At 39.8% G+C, this 21,439-nt stretch overlaps 1 protein-coding gene across 14 annotated transcripts in view; it reads right to left on the bottom strand.

The window, feature by feature from the left end:
* The window catches only part of DGKD (diacylglycerol kinase delta), a 68,116-nt gene that overhangs the window by 17,572 nt on the left and 29,105 nt on the right, over positions 1-21,439 (bottom strand). For 6 of the 14 annotated variants that reach the window (XM_083741680.1, XM_083741689.1, XM_083741687.1 and 3 more), the window contains 13 exons: positions 11,760-11,864; positions 10,285-10,417; positions 8,723-8,829; positions 8,218-8,343; positions 6,714-6,816; positions 5,791-5,953; positions 4,722-4,830; positions 3,388-3,527; positions 2,625-2,712; positions 2,117-2,211; positions 1,925-2,024; positions 1,524-1,797; positions 208-369 (listed from right to left, as the gene is read on the bottom strand). In XM_083741680.1, the coding sequence (XP_083597806.1) occupies positions 208-369; positions 1,524-1,797; positions 1,925-2,024; positions 2,117-2,211; positions 2,625-2,712; positions 3,388-3,527; positions 4,722-4,830; positions 5,791-5,953; positions 6,714-6,816; positions 8,218-8,343; positions 8,723-8,829; positions 10,285-10,417; positions 11,760-11,864 (1,705 nt within the window). Of the gene's footprint in view, positions 1-207; positions 370-1,523; positions 1,798-1,924; positions 2,025-2,116; positions 2,212-2,624; positions 2,713-3,387; positions 3,528-4,721; positions 4,831-5,790; positions 5,954-6,713; positions 6,817-8,217; positions 8,344-8,722; positions 8,830-10,284; positions 10,418-11,759; positions 11,865-17,061; positions 17,199-21,439 lie in introns of those variants that run through there. The other 8 variants (XM_083741688.1, XM_083741686.1, XM_083741690.1 and 5 more) reach the window with 3 other exon arrangements.

Raw genomic sequence — 21,439 nt, forward strand, 5'->3', positions numbered from 1 at the left:
CTAAAACAGCTGAGAATTTAAACAACTGAGAATTTAAAGATGTATGTCATCCTTTGCTTATCTCACTATCCAACTGATAAGGGATGGTGTAACACTTGGAGCAAGATCTCAGACCCAGGGCTATGGAAATATTACAAATTCCAAGAAGGCTCCAGAAAGACACATATAAAGATGTTGCCTTCAACAAAGGTTAACTAAGGTTTTTACCTTTCCGATGGCTCCTCCCTTTTGGAAATCCATAGTTGCCAGTGTGCGAAGACTGTAAGGAGATTTTATTTTCATTCCTTAAGTCCTTTCCCTCTTCAGCGGTAGAGAGACCCAAGAGGAAGCTCTCCTGCTCTTGGGTTTGAGCATTCTGTTCATCTACAGCTAAACAGTAAAACAGTAACAGAGTCAGACAGACTTGCTAGGTATCACACTGCATTCGGGGAGGGAACTGGGTAAGTGGAAGACAGCAACACTATTACATTTCATCCTAGAACCTTCATCAAATGGCTTTCCCAGATTCTGTAAACATCAAAACACACAGGCCACTGCTCATCTCATTTTTGCAACACCTGATGTAAAAAACAACAGGAATTCAGCTGACTTGCACATTTCACACTTGTAGTTCATGCCCACAAACTACATCCATGTTCAAGAATGAAGATAAGGAAGACTTGAAGGAGATAGGAGCCTTTCTAATCAAAATCAAAATGGTTCAACCAATGTGGGAAAAGGTGCAATGGTTGCACTTCCAAGGATATATTTCTCATGTGACCAAACCATTTCCAGAAGACCTGTCTTTATTTGCAAGAAGCATTTGGTAACCAAACAAATGATACTAAAAATGGAAAACAAATAAAGGACACTAAAGGAACAAAAGGATTTATTCTGCTTATTTACCCTCTGTGTGATGACAGAAAAAGTCATGTGAACCTGGTCCTAAGCCAAGCTTAGAAATACAGTTCCTTAGTTTTCAAATATTTATTGTTAAGGTCAATGACCATCACAAAACAAAAGGAAAATAAATAGGAAGCACTTAAACACATACTCCAAATATGTAGAATAGAGTAAAATAAAATAGACTCCAAAAAACCACAGAGCATGGTTTTAGCTACAGAAAGCCAGCATACAAATAAAATTATGCATGTATGTATGCACATCTGAAAGAAAGAAAAAACCATAAGCACTAATTCACATGTTACAATAAACTCTTGGTTTGTTACTCCCAATTTGAACAGAGTGAAATGGGAGTCATTCAGCTGCATGCACTACCATGCTGCTTGTTTATGACTTAGCATGACAGGTGAACATGGTCAGTCAGCTAACATGTTCGAAAACGTTGATCTGATAAATGTTTTTCTTACTTCTGAAAAGCTTTTGACATCAGAAAAAATGGCAGCTTCATGGTGAAAACCCTACAGTCTACAGAATTCATTTCTGACTTTTGAAAGAATTATACGGCCTATTTAAAAACGCAGTAGTTGAATCCCAGTTCTTGTATGTCTTGATAATACAGTAGCATATTTCCTTGTCCTTACCTTTTTCTGCATGCTCTATAATCTGACGAATAGCTTTTTTCAGACTGTTGGCTCTCAACATCAATTGCTCACGTGGACGAAATATCTGAGGACGGGCAGTGCAAGAGGAGCCTACTGAACGCTCACTAGAAGAATCACAAGCACTGCCTGAACCGTCACCATCTTCTGTCTCTTCTGCTATGGTAGGAGGCGGGTTTGGCAAAGATGACAAAGCTTGAGATTCTTCATTCAGTGTTTTCAGAAGGGAGTCGAGCTTCTCTTTCAAAACAGAGCACTACAAGTACAAAGCATAAAGTTTTATGGAAATTGTATAGTGTGTGTGTGTGTGTGTGCGCGCGCGCGCGTGTTGGAGAGAGAGGAAGGGAGAGATAGATTTGAATTTCCTTTCCCCCCCCCAATACCTTTCGGGCCATGACGTCTGACTCCTCAGAGCTTTCCGGTGCTTTTTCGTAGGCCTTCCCTACTCGAGCCACAAAATCCTTCACAGTCTCACAGAGCACCCTAAGTGAAATAGAACAGGTAAGCAATAATTATTTCCCCAACAAGCATAACATAGCAGACTTCTTTATACCACTTCTCTCTGGAGCACTTACTTGGCTGATGAAATGACCACTGAGTGTTGGTCGGATGTCAAGATTTTGGATAAATGAGCAGCCACAGAATCTTCATAGAAGAGAATCTGCTGCACCTTGTCATGGTTAGAAATGGATAATTGTTATCACCTCATCTGGACTTGCACATCACAGGATCAACATGGAGCAGTACATGCTATATTCTTGGCTCCCCATAAAGGTGTAGCCATGATTTCAGTTTACTCTACAGTGAGCACTCACAAACCATACAAACAAGTCAAGCAACTTGGTACATTATTCACTTCACTGTGGCTTCAGACAAGGGAAATGATTGCAGTTTGTTTGTTTGAGCTATGAAAACAATTAAAAATATTTTTTAGCCTCTCTTGAGTCCTTTCTACATATCTGAGTATAGAAGCCATGCCTCCCCTTAGAACTATTTCCCCATGAATCTATCCCATAGGAGTTTTGCTCTGCTATCATCTAACTTTTTAAAGTTCATTTTCATAGTCCCCCCGATATATACAACTACCTCAGAATCTTCACTGAAATCTTCAGTGACTGTAGAAGCAGATGCTTGTCGAGGAAGTTTTGTTTCATACACCATAATGCTCCACCTATTGAAAAAGAGACATCACAGCATTTAATACAAATTAGATACCCTTAAAAGGGCACACATGGTTTATGAAGAAGCAACAGGAAGTGGATGCTTAAGGCAGATGATGCTAGAAAGAACACACTTTTCCTTCTTACATCTCTGTATTAAAAATGAACAGAGGAAATTGATCCTTTTGACTTTTTTTTTGTTGTTCAGGTGCAACATGTGTAATGAGGCAGGGCCAGCAGGATGCCTTCACACAGAGACAAACCCCATCTCTTCACACTCACAAAAATACTCTTAAATTATTGGGAAGGAAGGAGAGCAACATTCCTGAAAAAGCAACTCCTCCTAAAATTAGGGAATCCTGGGATACATAGGAGGAACTATTCAGCATAGTTATTACTATATTGACTGATACAGAAAACAGCTGATGTTAAAAGAATGCCATACAAAAATCTTTCAGAGATGCCTTCCTCATTTCCACTGCTTTATCACACAGCTCGTTAAACACCCACAACCCATTAAACAGACCCAGGGCAGAGTAAAGCAGATCCACTGACAAAAACCTCAGACTTTGGGCCATATCTAGCACTGAAGCTCCAGAAGTGCAAGGGACTTCCATGTGCACATTTGGTGATTCTGACTATCACTGTGTTAGGGAACAGGACCAGAATCATAGAACAGCACCTACCTGTCAAGCATTTTGGTACTGGCCCTTTCCAGCTTTTCCAGTATCTGAGGAAGTTGAGTGTCATCATCACAAGCAGATCCCCAGCCTAGCACACGGGCAAGATCATTGCCTGTGCCCAAGGGCAACACTCCCAACTGGCACTACATAGGAAGGGGAGAGAAAAAATAAGACTAGCCCAAAGGGATTCACTGCCCACACCAACTCTGACCACTGAATGTTTTCTAGTTGATTTCTCACAGTAAAGACGATGTGAGAAAATTACACAGTAAAGAGTCCAGTTAAAAAGAAAATATGTCGTTAATATTTCACCCATATTGTTTCACCATTTTCAAATTATTTTGTTGTTTTATTTTTTGCAGATTGGAGTCCCCCCACCCCAGATCCTTATTTAAGAATTCCTACCCATTAAAAAAAATATATTTCCCCAGCTTTCCATTACAAGGAATGGTGGCTTATTCCTATTCAACATCTACAGGTATTTTTTTTTAAAATAAGGAGACCCACTGTGTATGTTGCTGGAGTTTACAACAATAACAACAAGAAGGATGCAATGTAGGGATGGAAACAGTCAAAAATAGCTGATAAGAAATCTGTTTCTAAAAAGTTAAAGTGTGAGAAACAAGAGTTCAATTACAGCCATGACATTGAACAATAGTTGCAAACCTTGTTAAAGATCAGTATTTCAGTCAACCACAAAGTGGTGCTATTGCCATTTTGAAACAAGAATTATTTGTTATCATAAAGGCAATACTTCCATTCCAAGCAAATAGCTATTTCAAGAACTAGGCATGATTTATATGATCAAGTATCAGCCCAACGATAACTTCAAAACTGCCTGCACAGAGGCTACTCTACATGGTTTGTGCCATGAAACTGTGAATTGGAATGAAGGGTTGGAAGACTGCAGTGGCATAGTGAAAGCTGAAAGTTACGCATGGTGAACATCTACACATGAATGAGTTGCTATGTGGAACAGTTGCTATGCTAGACTTAAACAGGGCCTTGTGAACCAGCCCTAAACAAACAAATACATAAAAGACTATACCCTTTAAGACTTCCTGAGACCAGAAAGATATTTGGCTGGGGGAAGATAATGTGATATCTTCCCCCAGGTGGGGGAACACTAGGTGGGGGCAACACCTACTGCTGCTCTCTTGCAAGTGAACCTTACTCACATTCAGTAAACACCGAGTTGGGAATCCCATGTTTGTCATGCAAACTTTCAGTCTTAGATATTTCGTTATTTTAGGCAAAATTGTATTTCATAAGGTCCTCCTTGCTCTCTTTTGTCATTTAGCCAATCCACATGTAGAATGGCAACTTAGAGAAATTACCTGTTTATGGAGACTAAGGCTGTCAATTTCAGAGAGAACCCATCCAACGCTTCCATCCCCACCACATACCAGAATTCGGAAGGTGTCGAATTTCTGGAATAAACGTAAACTGCACAGGAAAAAAGGTATATCTGCTATAATGTATTATTAAAATATGAGAGAGTTTAACAACTAAAATCTATTCGACAGGAGTAATAAAGGCTTTTGTTGGATTTCAAATTAATCAGAATCTGTATTTGCAGGGGCAAAGTAACAGCAGTGTACCAGTTAGCCATCTATGCAACACAAAGACCTAAGTTTGGGTACTAGAGTATTTGGGGTTTTTTAAGCAGATACTTTCTTCCCAGAACAAGAACCACAGAGAGTGGTTTGCAATTCAACAAATAAACGAAAGGTTCTATGGAGCTTCATAAGGGGTACCATATCCCTGCAGTAAATGTAACAGAATGAACACATACATTCTGAGACCATAGCTAAGTGGTTGAGCATGTGTTTACATCAAGAGGTCTCTAGGCTCACTCACCTGGCATCACCAGTTAAAGCAGCAGACAGCTGGTAATGTTAAGGACCTATGCCCCAAATCCTAAAGAGTCACTGCCAGTCAGAGTAGGCAATAGTGGATTAGATGTACAAATAGTCTGACCTAATAAGGCAGCTTTCTAAACTTTAAAGGCGTTCTTATTCAAAGACACAGAGAAGCATAAATTACAGTAAGTCTGCAACTTGTGTGCATTTAACTTGTGGACATTCAGCTGTATGCGCATGGCAAAAAAACAAGATTTACAAAAAAACAACCAAGGCGCGGCTTCCAATTGGTTGCAAGAGCTTCTTGCACTTCCGCTTGAGTGCAAGAAGCTCTTGCAACCAATTGGAAGCCGCACCTCGGTTGTCAAATGTTTCAGAAGTTGAACGGTCTTCCGGAACAGATTACGTTCGACAACCAAGATTTCACTGTATACACATTCTTTTTCTCCAGTATTGCCACATTATATAAGCTCATGCTCTGTCCCTCATGCCTGGGGCCACTAAGTATTTGCAGGCATCTGTACATCAAGAGAGCATCTCTTACCCGAGGTGAGGTCCTCCATTCATAAGATCAAAGACCTGTGCAGGATTCAGCAGTTGTTTGAATCTTCGTAGGAACTTTACTCCCTGGTTGTCTCCACTTTTTGAGTTAACAAAGACCAGCAAAGGGCTTGTGCAAGAAGGGGGACAAGTGGCTTTCCAGAACCCTGAGAGGGAAAAGCAAAAATTAAGAATAATTGAGCTCTATTACCACAGGGTGGCTAACAGTCTGCAGGTCTTTAAGTGATCTTTAACCAGCATATTACATGGAACTACATGGCTGTTTAAATTTACTGTTTTTTTAATTCCTTTTTAAAAAAAAATCAAAATATTCCAACGGTGACATTTTAATTCTGACTTTTAAGATTTGGAGAATGGGTTCATTATTAGCATAGTGGCTGCACTAGGTTGCATTTAGTACAGAATGTTGCAGCACGATGGCTGATAGGATTGAGATTCTCTCAGCATATGACATTCCTGCTCAAAGATCTGCACAGGCTGCTGCTTTGTTACTGGGCCAAGTTCAAGGATTTACTAATGGCATATAAAGTCTTTAACGGTTAGTGGTCAGTTTACTTGATGGATTGCATTGCCCCAATGTGGTTATTTGACTGCTTTGATCTGCGGACCTTGCACATTTACAAGTACCTAACAGTTGTTCCAATATCTTGGTGTGACAACACCTATACTAAATTTGAGCTCTACAAATTTGCAGTCTAGGTCTCCCGTCTTTGTGAATGTAAGAAAGAAGATAAGGAACGAAATAAGGAAGAAGGAAAGAGAAAAAGATTATGGTGCACATAATGAGTATTAGGCACTATAATGAGAATAACTGCTTTATGTGTTATGCCAACATTGGTTTTTTGAGCTATTTGCTCGATTGGCAAAGTGTGAAACAAACACTGAAAAGCATTAGCTGATACCTACCATCCGAATCAATGCTGTTGAGAGCTGTAGGAGGGATGACAGAAACTTTGCAAAGGCCAAGCGGGCATTTGGTTGGTAACAAGTCTCTGCATGAGGTATGTACCTGGGGGAAAAATATATTAGCTAAAGTTTTGCTTCTATTCAGGTGTTTTAATGAAGAAGAAATTCACAGGAATGGAAAGGAAAAGAAATATACACTGAAATCACAAACTAGCTTAATCTTGGGAGTCCAGTCCATGATCTGTGAAACACAGTGGTTACAAGTCCAAAATTAAACCACAGTTTCCATTTGGGACATAACACAAAACCTGCCAAAGCAAGCCCACAAGGAAAGGAGCAGGGTGGGAGTTCCCAAAGCAGGGCCATTACATCTGAACAGGCTTTAGCCCTGTAGTGTTTTGTTTGCATGCATTTACAAACCTGTGTGCATAATACAGGATGAAATAGTTATGTCAACCCTTAGTCTATCCAGCTCAAAGGAATATAAAATCATTTCCCTTTTTACAATACTTGGGACCCTTGATTCTGAAAGTTGTATCCTAAGAATACTGACTTACAGATCAAAAGATTGGTGAAGAGTAGGTTTGTTAAACTGGAAACACTGATGAGTAAACAATAAATTCTACAGTCGGCAAGAATACATAATGAGAGCAGTACCTAAAACAATGGGCACAAAAAAGCAACTGATCTTTCACAAAGGCCCAAGATTTTTTCAAAAGTTTTGTAGTTAATTGCATATCATTTTCCTTAAATAATTCTGTGAACAACAATAAAACGTCAGAGGTCAAATGGTTTATCTGGACATCTTACGCCTCTCTGGCTATTTGCTTACATTTCAAATACATTTTCCACACACACTCATGTGCATGTAGAATGCCAAGAAATTCATTATCCTTAGGATTTACACTTAAGAATCAGTGAAGTATCCAAAATAATTCAGTGCTATTCTGCTTGACTGTCAAGGAAAGGCAGGCCTTGCCAAAATAATATACGGCTTGTTAATAAGCGATTCCCAGGATACAAGAAGAGCATATATTTAGGACTCTATATTCTGCATCAGAAAGATCTGTAATACATTTATTATTGCTTTCAGATGTGACCTTTATTTTCTGGCAAAGGACCAGTAAGCAAGCAATCTCTATTAATCTAATTCTGTTTATTCAACATAGTGAAATTTCCTTAGGCTGCTGTGGTAACATCATGACAGATCACCGACATTTCTACCCATCTTAGAATCAGTGGATAAAGAGCCTATAGATGGCTACACATTTTGCTATGCTTATCCACGACTATGTAAAAGACTGGTAATTGGCAAAAGCAGCATAAAATCTTTTAAAAACATCTAACAGCTGGCTTATTTTAGTTGAACTCTAACTAGCAAATAAATAAATAAATTCAGTGGGATGCCTTTGAAACTTTCTGCTTACATAGTAGCATTATCAGAATACACAGGCACAGTGCAGAAAAGGGAGTAAAATTGAACAGCATTGCAACATTAACTGACCATTGCTTTGCACCAGAGACAGCGCCAGTCTTGCAAGCGCAGTACACTGCCACATGTTTTATCACACACTGTGCATTTGGCACTCACAGGCAGGTTTCCTTCAAGCCACTGGTGTGGCATTGAAATCTGCAAACAAGCAGAAAATAAATCACTTTCATTATAGGGCCGTTACTAGACTCTATGCCCTCTTTGAAATATAGAGCAACACTCACCCTTCCCATTGCTTTATTATTATTATTAATATTTATTGAATTTGTATACCGCCCTATACCTGGAGGTCTCAGGGCAGCTCGCAGAACAAAATCAAAATATAAAACCACAAAATATATAATCAAAATAAAAACCACAACCCAATAACTCCCCCCGTACTTTAAAAGTAAGTATACATGTTCCTCTCTGAAGTCTCTAAAGAATCTAGAGAATCTTAGCAGAAGCAGAGGTGTATGTGAAATGCCTTCTATATGCCTGTTAACCTTCCCTACATGAGAAATGGCCTCATACATACCCCGTCTTCATCCTCAATGATATCCTTCCCAATAGATGCTAGTGTTGTCCATTTGCAGTTATTAGTTGCCCGGACAGCACACCTCTTGTGGGCTTTAAATTTGCAGACTAGAAAAGCCAGGAGGAGAGGGAAAGGAAGAAAGAGAAGAGTAGATATGAGGTGAGCTGAGCGAACACTCCATTTATATCTACACGAAACTCAGTGTTACAAAACCTATTTCTTTTCTTCTGCTTTTAGCATCACTAACCAATCTAATCTAAACAAGGCATGTACAGGAAATCTTAAACCTGTTCTAATTAGGAATTAATTATCCTCAGGAAACATTACATATACATTACCAAATTACAGATTATTTTATTTGAATCAGACATATTTTCTGAAAAATATTCTAAAACAAGCCAGTAGGGAATAGTTACCGTATTTTTCGCCCTATAGGACGCACCGTCCCATAAGGCGCACCTAGTTTTTTGGGGGGGAAATAAAGGGAAAAAAATTATTTCCCCCCCCCCCAGGTGTGGGGCTGGGGTGGGGGAGGCCCGAGCTTCCCCCGCCCCAGCCCCCAAACAGGCAGCTCTCTGCAAGCCATGGGAGCCCAGCGCTGGCTCCCGCTGCTTGCGGAGAGGTCCGCGAAGCCTGGACGCGCTGAGCTCAGCGCGCACAGGCTTCGGCATGCAGGCAACTCTCCGCAAGCAGCGGGAATGCTCCCACTGCTTGCGGAGAGGTCCGCGAAGCCTGCAGAGCGAGAGGGGTCAGTGCGCACTGACCCCTCTCGCTCTCCAGGCTTCAGCGAAAGCCTGCATTCGCCCCATAGGATGCACACACATTTTCCCTTCATTTTTGGAGGGGAAAAAGTGCGTCCTGTAGGGCGAAAAATACGGTATGTTGATGAATTACCTGCAGAGAAAAAATAATTCATGTCATATTTCTAAAATGTTCCTGAATTTAATTGTGGATCTTAGATGTATTTCTCCCCTTATATCATATAACGCCCTCTAAGGATCTATGTTTATTAAAAAACCTAACCTAAGAGAGGTTGCTGACCACAAAGCCCAATCACAGTTATCTTTAGCAGCCAGGTTTCTGCAACACGCAATGAAGATTTGTGAATGTTATATAACATTAACTTAAATGTTAGATGAAGGTTTTTTGATTACTGATTTTATTGTACTAAACCCTCCTGGAATCTTTTATATATGCCAACAAAGTTGAGATAATTTAAAAAAGAAGAAGTTGTCCTTCTCATTCATAAGGTTCTTTGCTCCTATAATTTGACAAAAGTTATGAAGCACAATAAATATAGAATCAAACCTAACCAGTTTTATTTTGTACTGTAGCTAATCCTGTTTTGGTATAATTTTTCTCAGTCATTGCATAAGCAGGATTTTTAGATCAAGGCCTATTTCATTTGCAAGATGTCAAAATCTGGCAGGGAACATTTCAGGATCATACGGTTATTCCCGTCTTGGAATGGTGACCAACCAATGGGATGCGAGTCTGACCAATGCCTTCTTGGAAGCCTAACAGCTTTATGTTCCAAGCACAAAATAATGAAAGGATTTTACCTTCGCAGGAGAGTCCGTGGGACGTGACTCCAGATAGTGCCTCCCGACACACATTGCAGTATGTTGGCCGAGCATGCGAACAGGCGTACCAGTTATGCATCCCTGAGAAATGGTCCATACTGTACTGTGTAGACTGAAAATGAATTTATGGTAACCAAATGAAGATGACATCCCAATGGGGCACTGATATAGATATTAAATTGTGCTAACTATATATTTCTGAGGCAGAATCTACACCTGTATAATCTGTGGAGCATTGTAACCACGGAAGAACAGAGGAACAAGAATGCCCTGCTGTATGTGGGGGGGGGGGGAAACAACAATCTGAAAAGTACATCAAGGGGTGAAATGGTAAACTTCATCCCACACAGTACAAGCACAATGAGAGGAATGTACTGTAGTCTGGGGGCTGTAAGAAATGTAAATGAAATGCCCACCAAGCATTTTTGCACAGAACTATGGAGTACAATCGGCTTGAAATGGTCTGGATTGGTAATTCAAAAATTTGCCAGCTGCAAGCGAGAAAGATAATAGAATCATAGAAATGTAGAGCTGGAAGGGACCCAATCCAACCTCCTGTGATGCAGGAATAGAAGCTGACAGCTAAGTCCACCACCTTATCATTAGAAAGTTCTTCCTAATCTTTAGTCGGAATCTCCTTTCTTGCAAATGGCAGGCATGAGGGCACCAGTCCTGACATGTACTGCATAGTGGGGCAAAGGCACCTAACCCCCACATCAAGGTTCTGAAATGGATCAGGTACTCTGCACCTGCAATTTGCTAATTGCATGCATGGAGTCTTGCCTAGTTTTGCCCTTATTAATAGTGATAAATGGCATCAATACATAATATTCAAATACTGTATTCTTTCTCATACACATTAAACATTTTTACTATCTTAAGTATTTTAAGATCTGAATTCTCATGGCATTTATCTGCTTGGAGTTTTTTGTGTGTGTTTACTGTTTTTTAATTTATGTAAATTTAATTTTTTATGATTTTTTTTATTTATCAATCTATATTTTTTTTCACCGAGGACACTCCAAAAAAACAGCAGTCATTACAAAATCACATCTGTACCTTACAAGTGGTGGTTTCCAAAATAAAAATAGTACTTTTGAAGTTCTAACTCTTTATCATAACTGTACTAATCACAGTCCACCTAATTTACTGTTTGTACTCTTGCAAAATCAAAGACATCACTCCACGTAGTACTCACTTACGGGAAAGTGCAACTTTCTTTCCTGATCTTGGATTACTCATGATGACAAGGCCTGAATGACTAAAGTGAGCAATCACTTTAAATTCAGACAGTTTATATACATGTTCTGATGACCACTGACTTCAGAGAATATATAACTGCTGAAACAAGCAGCATATAGGAACAGTAAACAGTGTATGCGTTGGGGGTGAGGCTGTCACTGCATTTAAAAATAAAGGGCAGATATACATCTCTACCTAACCTATTTCATTACCTCAAAATGTTCACGATTCTGTACAGTCTTCAGTGCTGCAATCCAGTCCTCCATTTCTTTTCTATTATCTGCACACAAGATGAGTTTCCGACATGGAGTAATGACCTGTAAGGTAAGAGAATAGTCTGGTACTCTTAACTCCCTGAGATACTAACAGAAGAGGAGGATAGCAAAGAATGACTGTTTCATTCTGACTTAAAGGTTTCTGGAGACATGAGACTACTTCAACAGATGCAGGAGAAGGTAGAGAACCAAGCTTTGCAGTTGAGCAACAAAAGGGAAATAAAACCTAGGGCCTTTCCAGGTGACCAAAATAAAAAATCCTGTGCCAGAGACCACATCTTCCAAAACACTTTAAAAATGTGTAATGGTTCTCTGTGCTTTGATGCTATGTGGTTTATGAAAATTATGAGTACTGAAGGAGTCTATTCAAGTCTTCCAGATGTCCTAACTTTGAAACATTATTAAAGTTCTTAACTCTAGCACAGATTTCCCCAACCTTGGTTCCCCAGATGTTGTTGGATTACAACTCCTATAAACCCTGACTACCAACTCTGGAGGCTAAGGATGACGGGAGTTGTAGTCCAGAAACACCTGGGGAATCAAGGTTGGGAAAAGCTACTCTGGGGTAGTTGAGCAACTGAAGAACTTGCCATAGGCACATTATTCTCCTGATGTTTCTTAATCTAAGACAATGCAAGTTGGACATCTTTATTTCATAGTTACGCTGCATACACAGTCAACCTAGGATATTGAGCCAAGTGATATTAAGAGCTCTAACAACAGATTTATTTTGATTTGTTCTAAAATCTATCCATCAGTAATGCCACTATGGGTTTTTTGTTCTCATTTAATGAATGGGAAAGCATTAAAACAAGGCTCTGGTTAGATTAGAGATTGTGCAAAATGTCCAGACTCCTAACTGCAAACAAATCTTTCAAAAAGCCAATGAGAGAGTTCTTGTGAACTTTCTCAACACACTTTATAGTTGGTAGCATTCATACTCTGCTGAGAAGTTTATTTCAATATTTTACAAAATTAAATGTCTTTTCTACCCAATATGAAAATGACAAGTTCTAAACAGCAGTTTTATATACACTGAAAGCTGAAGCTTTCTAGCTCTTGGGTATGATTGCTGCTGTACCAAATGCCTAAATTTATAGGTCTGAGATGCTATGCAATTAAAAGTCCCGGCCGTTATGTGGGACAAATTGTCCAGTGTGGCCTAAGGAAGCATGGCTAGTTGGAGAATTAGTTAGAGAAGATGCCTTTTGTGTAATATGTACTCACAACATTCCCAGCTGTCCTGTGTCTTTTGTCCCATTCCTCCCCCAAGTGCCCAAAGCTTTCCCAGCCATTCCGAAGACAATTGGAGGCTTGTAATTAGCTGGAGTAGAGGTGCCTATTACACTTTCAGCTAAAACAGATTTAAACTAACAAACAATGAAAGAGGGGAAACTGTAATTGTGTAGACCTAACTAAAAACAGCAAAATTAACAGAGTAACTGAATTATCAGGAACACTAAAACAATACAATTAATTAACACCAGCTATTATTGATAATACGGGAGGCTTCATATGGCAGGGAAACCATATACAAAAATACACTAAAAAAAGAAGAAAAAATGTATTGAGGATATGGTGTTAAGTCTGCATGCAAAGTAAGTGATCTACTACTAAGCTATTCTTCCTCCAGTGAGATATACTGGTCCTTTATAGGGTAGGGAAACACAAAAACTGTAACAGTCCCCATATTAGCTGACTTGAGTTTAGTTTTTTAAAGCACATTAGGTACAAAACCCAAAAGAACCAAAACAGAATCGTGTGACCTAGTGGCTGGAGGAGTATGCACTGTACCCCTCAAACCAGAAGTGAGCAGACTTCCGGTTTGTGGACTTTTTCCTTTATCTTTGCCACATGAACCAGGATCCACGAAATGCCAATCAAAGTTACCTGATCACAATGCAGCAAACCAAATCCACATCTCTGTTAATACAGATTAGAAAAGTCACACAAAACTTGGTCATAGGCAAACAAGTAAGACTATCATTTCATAGGTGCAGATCACCAACACTGAGAGATAAATGTTAAATCAAAGCCAAGAACTTAATCCATGGCAGCAGCCGCCCCTCTCGCCATTTATTTTTCCCCCAGCAGCATTTTAAGTCAGCACTCTTATTTATAACTTAACAAAATAAAAACTGTTTATAATATCATGCAAAATATTTAGTATTATGGACATGTTTCTTTTTAAAAATTTGTTGGGTTTGGATGGAATTCTCAGCATCTATGATAGGGCATTATGGGTTTAGCAACATCATTTTAGCCAAGTATGTTGAATGAAACCATGGCTACGAAAGGCAGACTAACACTTTTCACAACCTGAATTAAAGCAGCTACTGTTTCTTTTAGAGCTGTTAATGGGGTAAAGATAAGATAAATCATTGGAAGGAGTAGGGTAATAAATGCAAGGAAAGGAGAATACCTCTACAAACATAAGCAAACAACTCCCATACAAAGGGTTACTAGTGCATATTGTGTGCCTGCTGCAGTAACATTACATTGAAAACTGAATAGAATGAAGACAAGGGGAAATGGAAATATGCTAAACCACAGCCTGGAGAAGAGCAACTCTGGCCACAAAATGCCATCCACATAAGTACATCAGACCTGCACAATCAGAAAGCAGGATAATGCATACAGAACTGTATTTCTGTATAATACAGAATCATAGACTTGTAGGATTTGAAGGAACCACGGGGATCATCTAGTCCAGGGGTCCTCAAACTTTTTAAACAGGGGGCCAGTTCACTGTCCCTCAGACACTGTTGGGGGCCAGACTATAGTTTGAAAAAAAATATGAATGAAATACAGAGCTACAAAAAGAATATAACAGCAATAATGACTAATAGTGATGATGCACATTAAACACAGGGAAGCCCATTTTAAAACCTGGTCATGGCTTCTAAGAGGAGTAGTATGTGCTTCAAATGTACGGTACTTTAAAGGCATTGCACATGGAGCTGAGAGACATTTAAGGATGAACAACATGCATAGGTGGCCCAGACCAAAGCCCTTTAAAGTCTCATGTGACGAAAAGTCCTTAAAGAGAATTTACATCCTCAGTTTGAGGGTCCAGGGACCCAGTGCTTGCAAGCGGAACAAACAAAAGGGGGGAAACCCCCACTGAGTTTGGACATTGTGTGAAAAACAGCTTTTAAAAAAATAGTAATTCTGGGAAGCGAGGGAAGCGGGCTTGGTGGGTAGAAGCGTATACTGATGACGGGAAATGGGAGAATGAAAAACAAAATGTGGCGCTCAAAACCAAATGACTGTTGAGGGAATAGTTGAGTAAGAAACTGCCTTTGCATAAGAAAGACGAAGAAAAGGAAACCGGGAAAAGAAAGGGAAGCAAGAGGAGAGGTTTTTTGGTTGAAACTGCCAGGAAGCAAAGCGGGGAGGGCAGGAAGTACCAAGTGGAGAAAGGAGCGTGGAGTGAGAGAAAACTTCGGGGCTCAGTCCACAACAGCCTCGCTGCTCCTGGGGCTCCTCCATACCTCGTCAAGCTAGAGCAGCCTCTCTCCCAGCCGATGGGTCCTCCCCTTCCCCAGCCCTCTGGACCCACGTGTTCCCTGGCGCCGCCCACCATGTTCCTGTGCCACTAAAGTTTTGGGCCAAGACCCATTAGACAGTGGCAGGTTCTGCACTTGGCGGGCGGGCTGGGTTCAGGACCCTGGTGGGCCAGATCTGGCCCACAGACCGTAGTTTGAGGACCCCTGATCTAGTCCAACCCCCTGCAATGCAGGAATCTTTGCCCAATGTGGGGCTCAAACCCACAACCCTGAAATTAAGAGTCTCATGTTGTACTGACTGATCTATATGGGGCTATATGCATATAGCCAATGCATATCATCACAGAATTCAGGACAAAAAACAAATTTTAGGAAATATTTTCCTGCTTTACAGATATGGAACTCTATGGCTGAGATTACTCTCAACGTCAGCATGTGAATCTATGATAGAAAACTCAAACATAAACATAACTGCCCTTTATCAGTATTCCCACTCCTATTTTCAGCAGACATCACAGACACAGGAAACACAGAGACACAAACATTCTGCAAAATAAACACAATCCAAAACTAGCTGAAACTATCAAAAAAGGCATCGAAATAATCAATCCTATAATAATATAAATTATCATAATTTCCAAGTACAATTAAAATTCCAACCCTGTCCTGGTGTGTGCAGTAAAATTGGTGGGATGACACACTGTCACCTCTCCCACTCACGAGCCACTGCTGCAGCAGTGTGTGAGCAACGCACATGCACACACAACACACTGATGAAGAGAGCTTACTCACTGTTTTCTTTGCCACTGTCTAGTTGCCAAGCTGCCGCAGTTCTCTTCATTACTAAAATGTCCAGAAATAGCTCACTCTCCACTCACCGCTCACCCTGGCATCACCAATCACAGATAAGGAAGACAAGCCCACAACGCCAATCACAGACAAGGCAGCTTGCAGACCTGCCCAGCTATTGCTACCACCACTGCCACTAAGCTCAACACAGTATGTATGTGGGTTCTTCATGCAACCATATATGAATATAATAATAATAATAATAATAATAATAATAATAATAATAATAATCGTATTTCACTTTTCCAACCACAATATTGATCTCAAAGTGGCTCACAATAATGCCAATAGCATTTGTTGCAATTATCTGACTCTTGCTGTGTCTTTGCAAGGGTCGGAACTCACATGAGATCAGATTTAGGACAGATCACTAAGCATGATATGAGAGCTGCATTTAAGGAAGGGTCAGCAGTCTACCACAACCCGTCCTACAGTAAACCAGTGGACTGCCTTGCCCCTGTCTTAGGCAAAGTCCTGTCTCTCTAGATGGTGCCCACAATGAACTAATCTTCATAAATGTATGCACTAACAATTTGATTTTCTCACTTCTCCTGGCTAGTTGTTATCTCTCAGTATTAAGACATAGCATCCTGCTCTTGGCAAAACTATTCTCATGTTAAAATAAACAGGTTAAATGATCTGGATAACAACTAGCGAAAATAAGGAATATGGTAATTTTACTTAAGAGCAGAAAAGGTATTCTTCACCAATGAGCAACTGCAAGCATGAAAATTCATGAAAGCAGCTGTTTTTATTCCAAAACATTAAGTAAATCCCCACGCTTCAATCTCTCTGGTATGTGCTACCTTTTCCTTCACTCGTTTTTGCTATGCTGTTTATATTAATTTCCTCACTTGATTTATATCAAAAGGAATCCTTACCCATTGTTGTCTCCAGGTCTTTCCCAACATTTTTCAGCTGCCCTGAAAACTCTCAAAATGAAGCAGTGACTTTGGCCAAGCATGTAGTGAAATGTCCTTTTATCAGAATAGATGTCACATTGACCACAACAGACAGAAAAATAACTTAATGATACACTGGCTGGGTTTTAGATTAGCTTGAAATACACAGACACATACCAAGAGATAGAGGTGGTCTCAGCACATCTGCTAAATATAGCTATCCTGATGCAGCATTCTTTTGCAAGCAGCCAACACTGGAGTGTGATAGGGACTGATAACTATAGCTGTTTCCTCTTTACTCACATCCTGCTTGAAAACAGCCCTATGAACAATTTGTCAACCTTGAGCTCCCCAAGAGACTGTCAAGTATTTATAAACAGCAAGAAGCATAACGGAAGCTGCTTATTTGTGTAAAAATAAAATGAAATCAGTACATATATCCCATTAATACTAATAGGGCTGAAGAGTTTGTTACTACAAGGTCAAAAACATATATATATATGACAAAGCACTTTAATATCACTTGGGAAAATTTGCAGCTTCACTTAACATCGTGCAAAAGTTATGCTTTCAATTTGAATGCACCCCACTAAATTTAACCTTGATGTTTGTTCATAGCTGGTCTGGACTCTGACAGAATCCTATAAAACTGTGTAATATTGTCTTTCTGTATTAACTACTGTTCCTAGCAATGCAAAGCAATGGCAAGCACTGTTGTCACAGATAGAACTTTTATTCACAGGTGACATAAAAATCACATAGCTACTGGCGGATTTAAAAAGATGATACAAATACAATTAAACTGAATTTCTATTTTCACAAGGCATGCTAACAGTGGATGAGACATGCAAGAGTTCTTTAAATAGCATGTATGAAATCAGTATTCAGTTCAAAATTTCACTCACTTTATGTTCCAAGAAATATCAATCAGTTGTAGCGCTTAGATTCTTTCCCCCACTCCTGTTCACTTTATAGGCCACCCCTCTGTGCTACCACGGCACAAACCCTGATCCAGAACCTGTAGCTTGAGAACTGTACAAACGTAATGGGAAAGAAAAAAGGGGAGCCTGGCTGTGTCTGTGGAAAAGCCAGATACGTCTGTTTTCCTGTTTTCTAAATACAGCTGCTTCCCTGGTTCTACGCAAGTAAAAAAACTGACCATACCAATTCACAGGCAGATTAGTAGTGTGTTTTACTAGAAAAGATGAAATAAAAACAGAAATTAAAATATAGGAGAATGGAAATGGCAGAGCATTTCTCAGTGGAACTGGATAGCCTGGATTGCCTCATTCAGGTTCAGTGATAGATACATGCCATTCTTCGTATCCCACCTAAGGTGGAGGCACTGCTGGTGTCAAGGGTCTTTTCAGTACTTGTCCCATATTGTGGGACACTTTGCTCCATGAAGCATGGATGCTCCCCACCCCCACTCTGCCTCTCCTCCTTTGGCTAAGATTTTTATTCTGGCAAGCTAGCTTGCTAAGGTCATTTGCAATCTCTGCTGTTGTCACTTTCAAATTTTGTGCGTTTTATTGTTGCATTTTAATTTTTTTATTGCATCGCGATTTTAAGTTATTGAACAGATGTGTGCAATATATAGTAAGCCCACAGTGTGTGTACATTTAAATTGTGGGCATTCAGCTTTATGCATGTGGGAAAAAAATAAAAATAAAAAGGGGGGAGAGGTTCTGGGGGAAATGACTTGGGCAATCCCACCCGCTATTTAACCCAATGTGTATACGTGATTTTGGCTTTAGGTGCAATCCCCAGACTGTAACGCCCATGCAAGATGTGAGCTTACTGTAAAAATAAAATAAAAGTAGAGGAAAAGTAATATTGGGAAGGATCCAGACCAGGGCATGTGGTCATTCTACTTGTGGGCAAGAGGCTCCAAGCTGCCTCCTCTAAGAAGCAGCACCCCACACCTCCTAAAAAGCCTTCACAAAATTTGGGAGGCCCTCCAGAGTGGCATCTCATAAAGGATGTTATTGGTAGGCACCCGGGCCTGCACTGAGTGAAGAAGTGTTTCTGCTTGAAATGAGATCTCTCCTTATGTTACTCATCATTATTTATGTGGTAAGTGCTAGCTAACAGGTGCCCACAACAGCTTTTACACACATCTATTTCAGCACTGCTGACCACACACTGCTGCGAAGTAGTTTCATTTTTTCTTCAAGGCACTGTTTGAAATGCTGCATAAACTTGCAAAACTGGTTTGACTGAAAATATGGCGGGACAAAGGGGAAATGAATGTTTGAACAGTAAGTAATGAGGGCTGCACAATGCTACCTTCAGGTCTCTAAAAGTTCTGCACACTGGCAGAAAAACAAAGGCAGTTTTCTTAAGACATTCTAGGAACAAGTGAAGTAACTTTATGGTTGCTTCCCTTGCTAATATTTATATGTCAGTCATGTCCACAGATAAAGTTTATATTCCATCTTGCTGTCTCTGTCTCTTTATCTTTTCTGAGGTTACCGTGGAACAGCTGACACGAGACTGCTTTCTCTGGGAAAAAAGTAATCTCCCAACCCAGGGTCAAATTCCTTTCTCCATCTGGAAGTTTATTCTGAACAACTCAGAATTTCAACAAATCCAACAACAGATTCGTATTTGCAAAAGTGCAATGAAAAGTGAGAAGTTAGCAAAGCAAAAAAAGAAAAAAAAAAAGCAACTGCACTGTTCCCTATCCATGGAAACTAAAATTTCATTTTCAAGTCCCCAAACTGTATTTTGCAACTCAGTCTGAGTAACACAGACCAATCAGGTTTTTTTTTTAATGGACTTAGATGTGACATATTCATCATCACACTTCATAAGCATCCCTCCTGCAGTCTCCTTTTAATCTCAGCCCTTGACCATGAGGTGGCCACCCAGACCGGTGATCATAATCTGAGGTCCTTCTTCTTGTGCAACACAAGAATGGGCCTTTTCTGCAGTGGCTCCCTGCTTGTGGATTGCTCTCCCCAAGGAGGCTCACCTGGCGCCTTTGTTACATATCTTTAGGCGCTAGGTGAAAACATTCCTCTTCTCCCAAGTGCTTGGCTAATTAAACTATCAATGGCCTTTTAAACTGTGGGGGGTATTGTTTTTGTTTGTTACTATGTTTTTCTTGTGTTTTTATATTGTAAGCTGCCCTGTGATGTTTTGGTGAAGGGCGGTATAGAAATTTAATACATAACAATAACCTATTGCTTCCAGCATTCATGGCCAGCATTATAGATCACTGACATTTGCTTTGTACTTCCTAGGACAATGATTCCAAACCACTAGGCCACAGGATCTTAACAGATGAAGTCCTCTGGTACTGGTTATAGAAGGTTGCCTGCTGTGTAAATCAGGCATAACCAAGTGCTAGCAACTGTTGTTGAGCTATTGAAAACACTTTCACTGTCAGCACAGAGAAGCCGAAGCTCAAACATCACTACCGTTCAAAACAAGAGGTGTTATGGTATCTTAGATGTATCTTTAACTGGGCATCCTTCTTATGGGTAGTAGGTTTATTTGAACAGAAAATGTGGCAGACATATTTAACTCCTAAAATAATAACTCAGGACCTAATATTTGGGTTTGTGGGCCAATGGAGTATAAATGAATAGGTGAGAATGCAAAACAGACAATAGATAGCTGAAATGTGGAACATGAATATGGTATGTAACTTCAACCAAACTTTTGCAACAAAAACCACTGGGGCACGGCATTTACCTCATTTGGACATAACTGTAAATAATTGTTTAGAGTGGTGATCTCTCTTCATTTACTCCATCCTGCATGGCCACAAGAAGATCAATAAGCATTTACTTCCATTTTCAACTGCTCAATTTTATGTCCAAACTGGGAACTGCAGGTAGTACTTACTACTGTTTATCTGAACAAGCCAGGATTGTAAACCAGTTTGAAGCTGGTTTGTTCAGACAAACCTTAATTAAACTAACAAAAATATGTTCTTGTTTGGAAATATTAATAAAATGGGGTTAGTTGAAACCAGGAAGCAAATGCTTCTGATCTCCTTTCCCTGCTTTGCTCAATCTTGTATTTTATGTAAAACTTTTTGGAAAAAAGAGAAATCCATTGGCATCATTGTAGCATTTCTGTCTCAAAATTCTAGTTGTTGCCTAATGAAAGAACTTCATATTTTCATCACATTCACCTGTTCATATAAGCAAACAATTGGGACCAAATGTTTTGAAAAACTGAAGTACATTAAAGCATTTTATGTTGAACATAGGTTACCAACCAGCCAGCCATGAACAAAGGCAAAGATTGGGTGTTACATTATCTACCAGTAGAACAACTTTCCTTTCCAAGAGAACAAAATCTTTCTACAAACAATCTCAATCTCCTTTTCCTTCCCATTTCT

Source organism: Podarcis gaigeae, assembly GCF_964106915.1.
Source record: "Podarcis gaigeae genome assembly, chromosome: 5".
In the NCBI taxonomy this organism is placed as follows: domain Eukaryota; kingdom Metazoa; phylum Chordata; class Lepidosauria; order Squamata; family Lacertidae; genus Podarcis; species Podarcis gaigeae.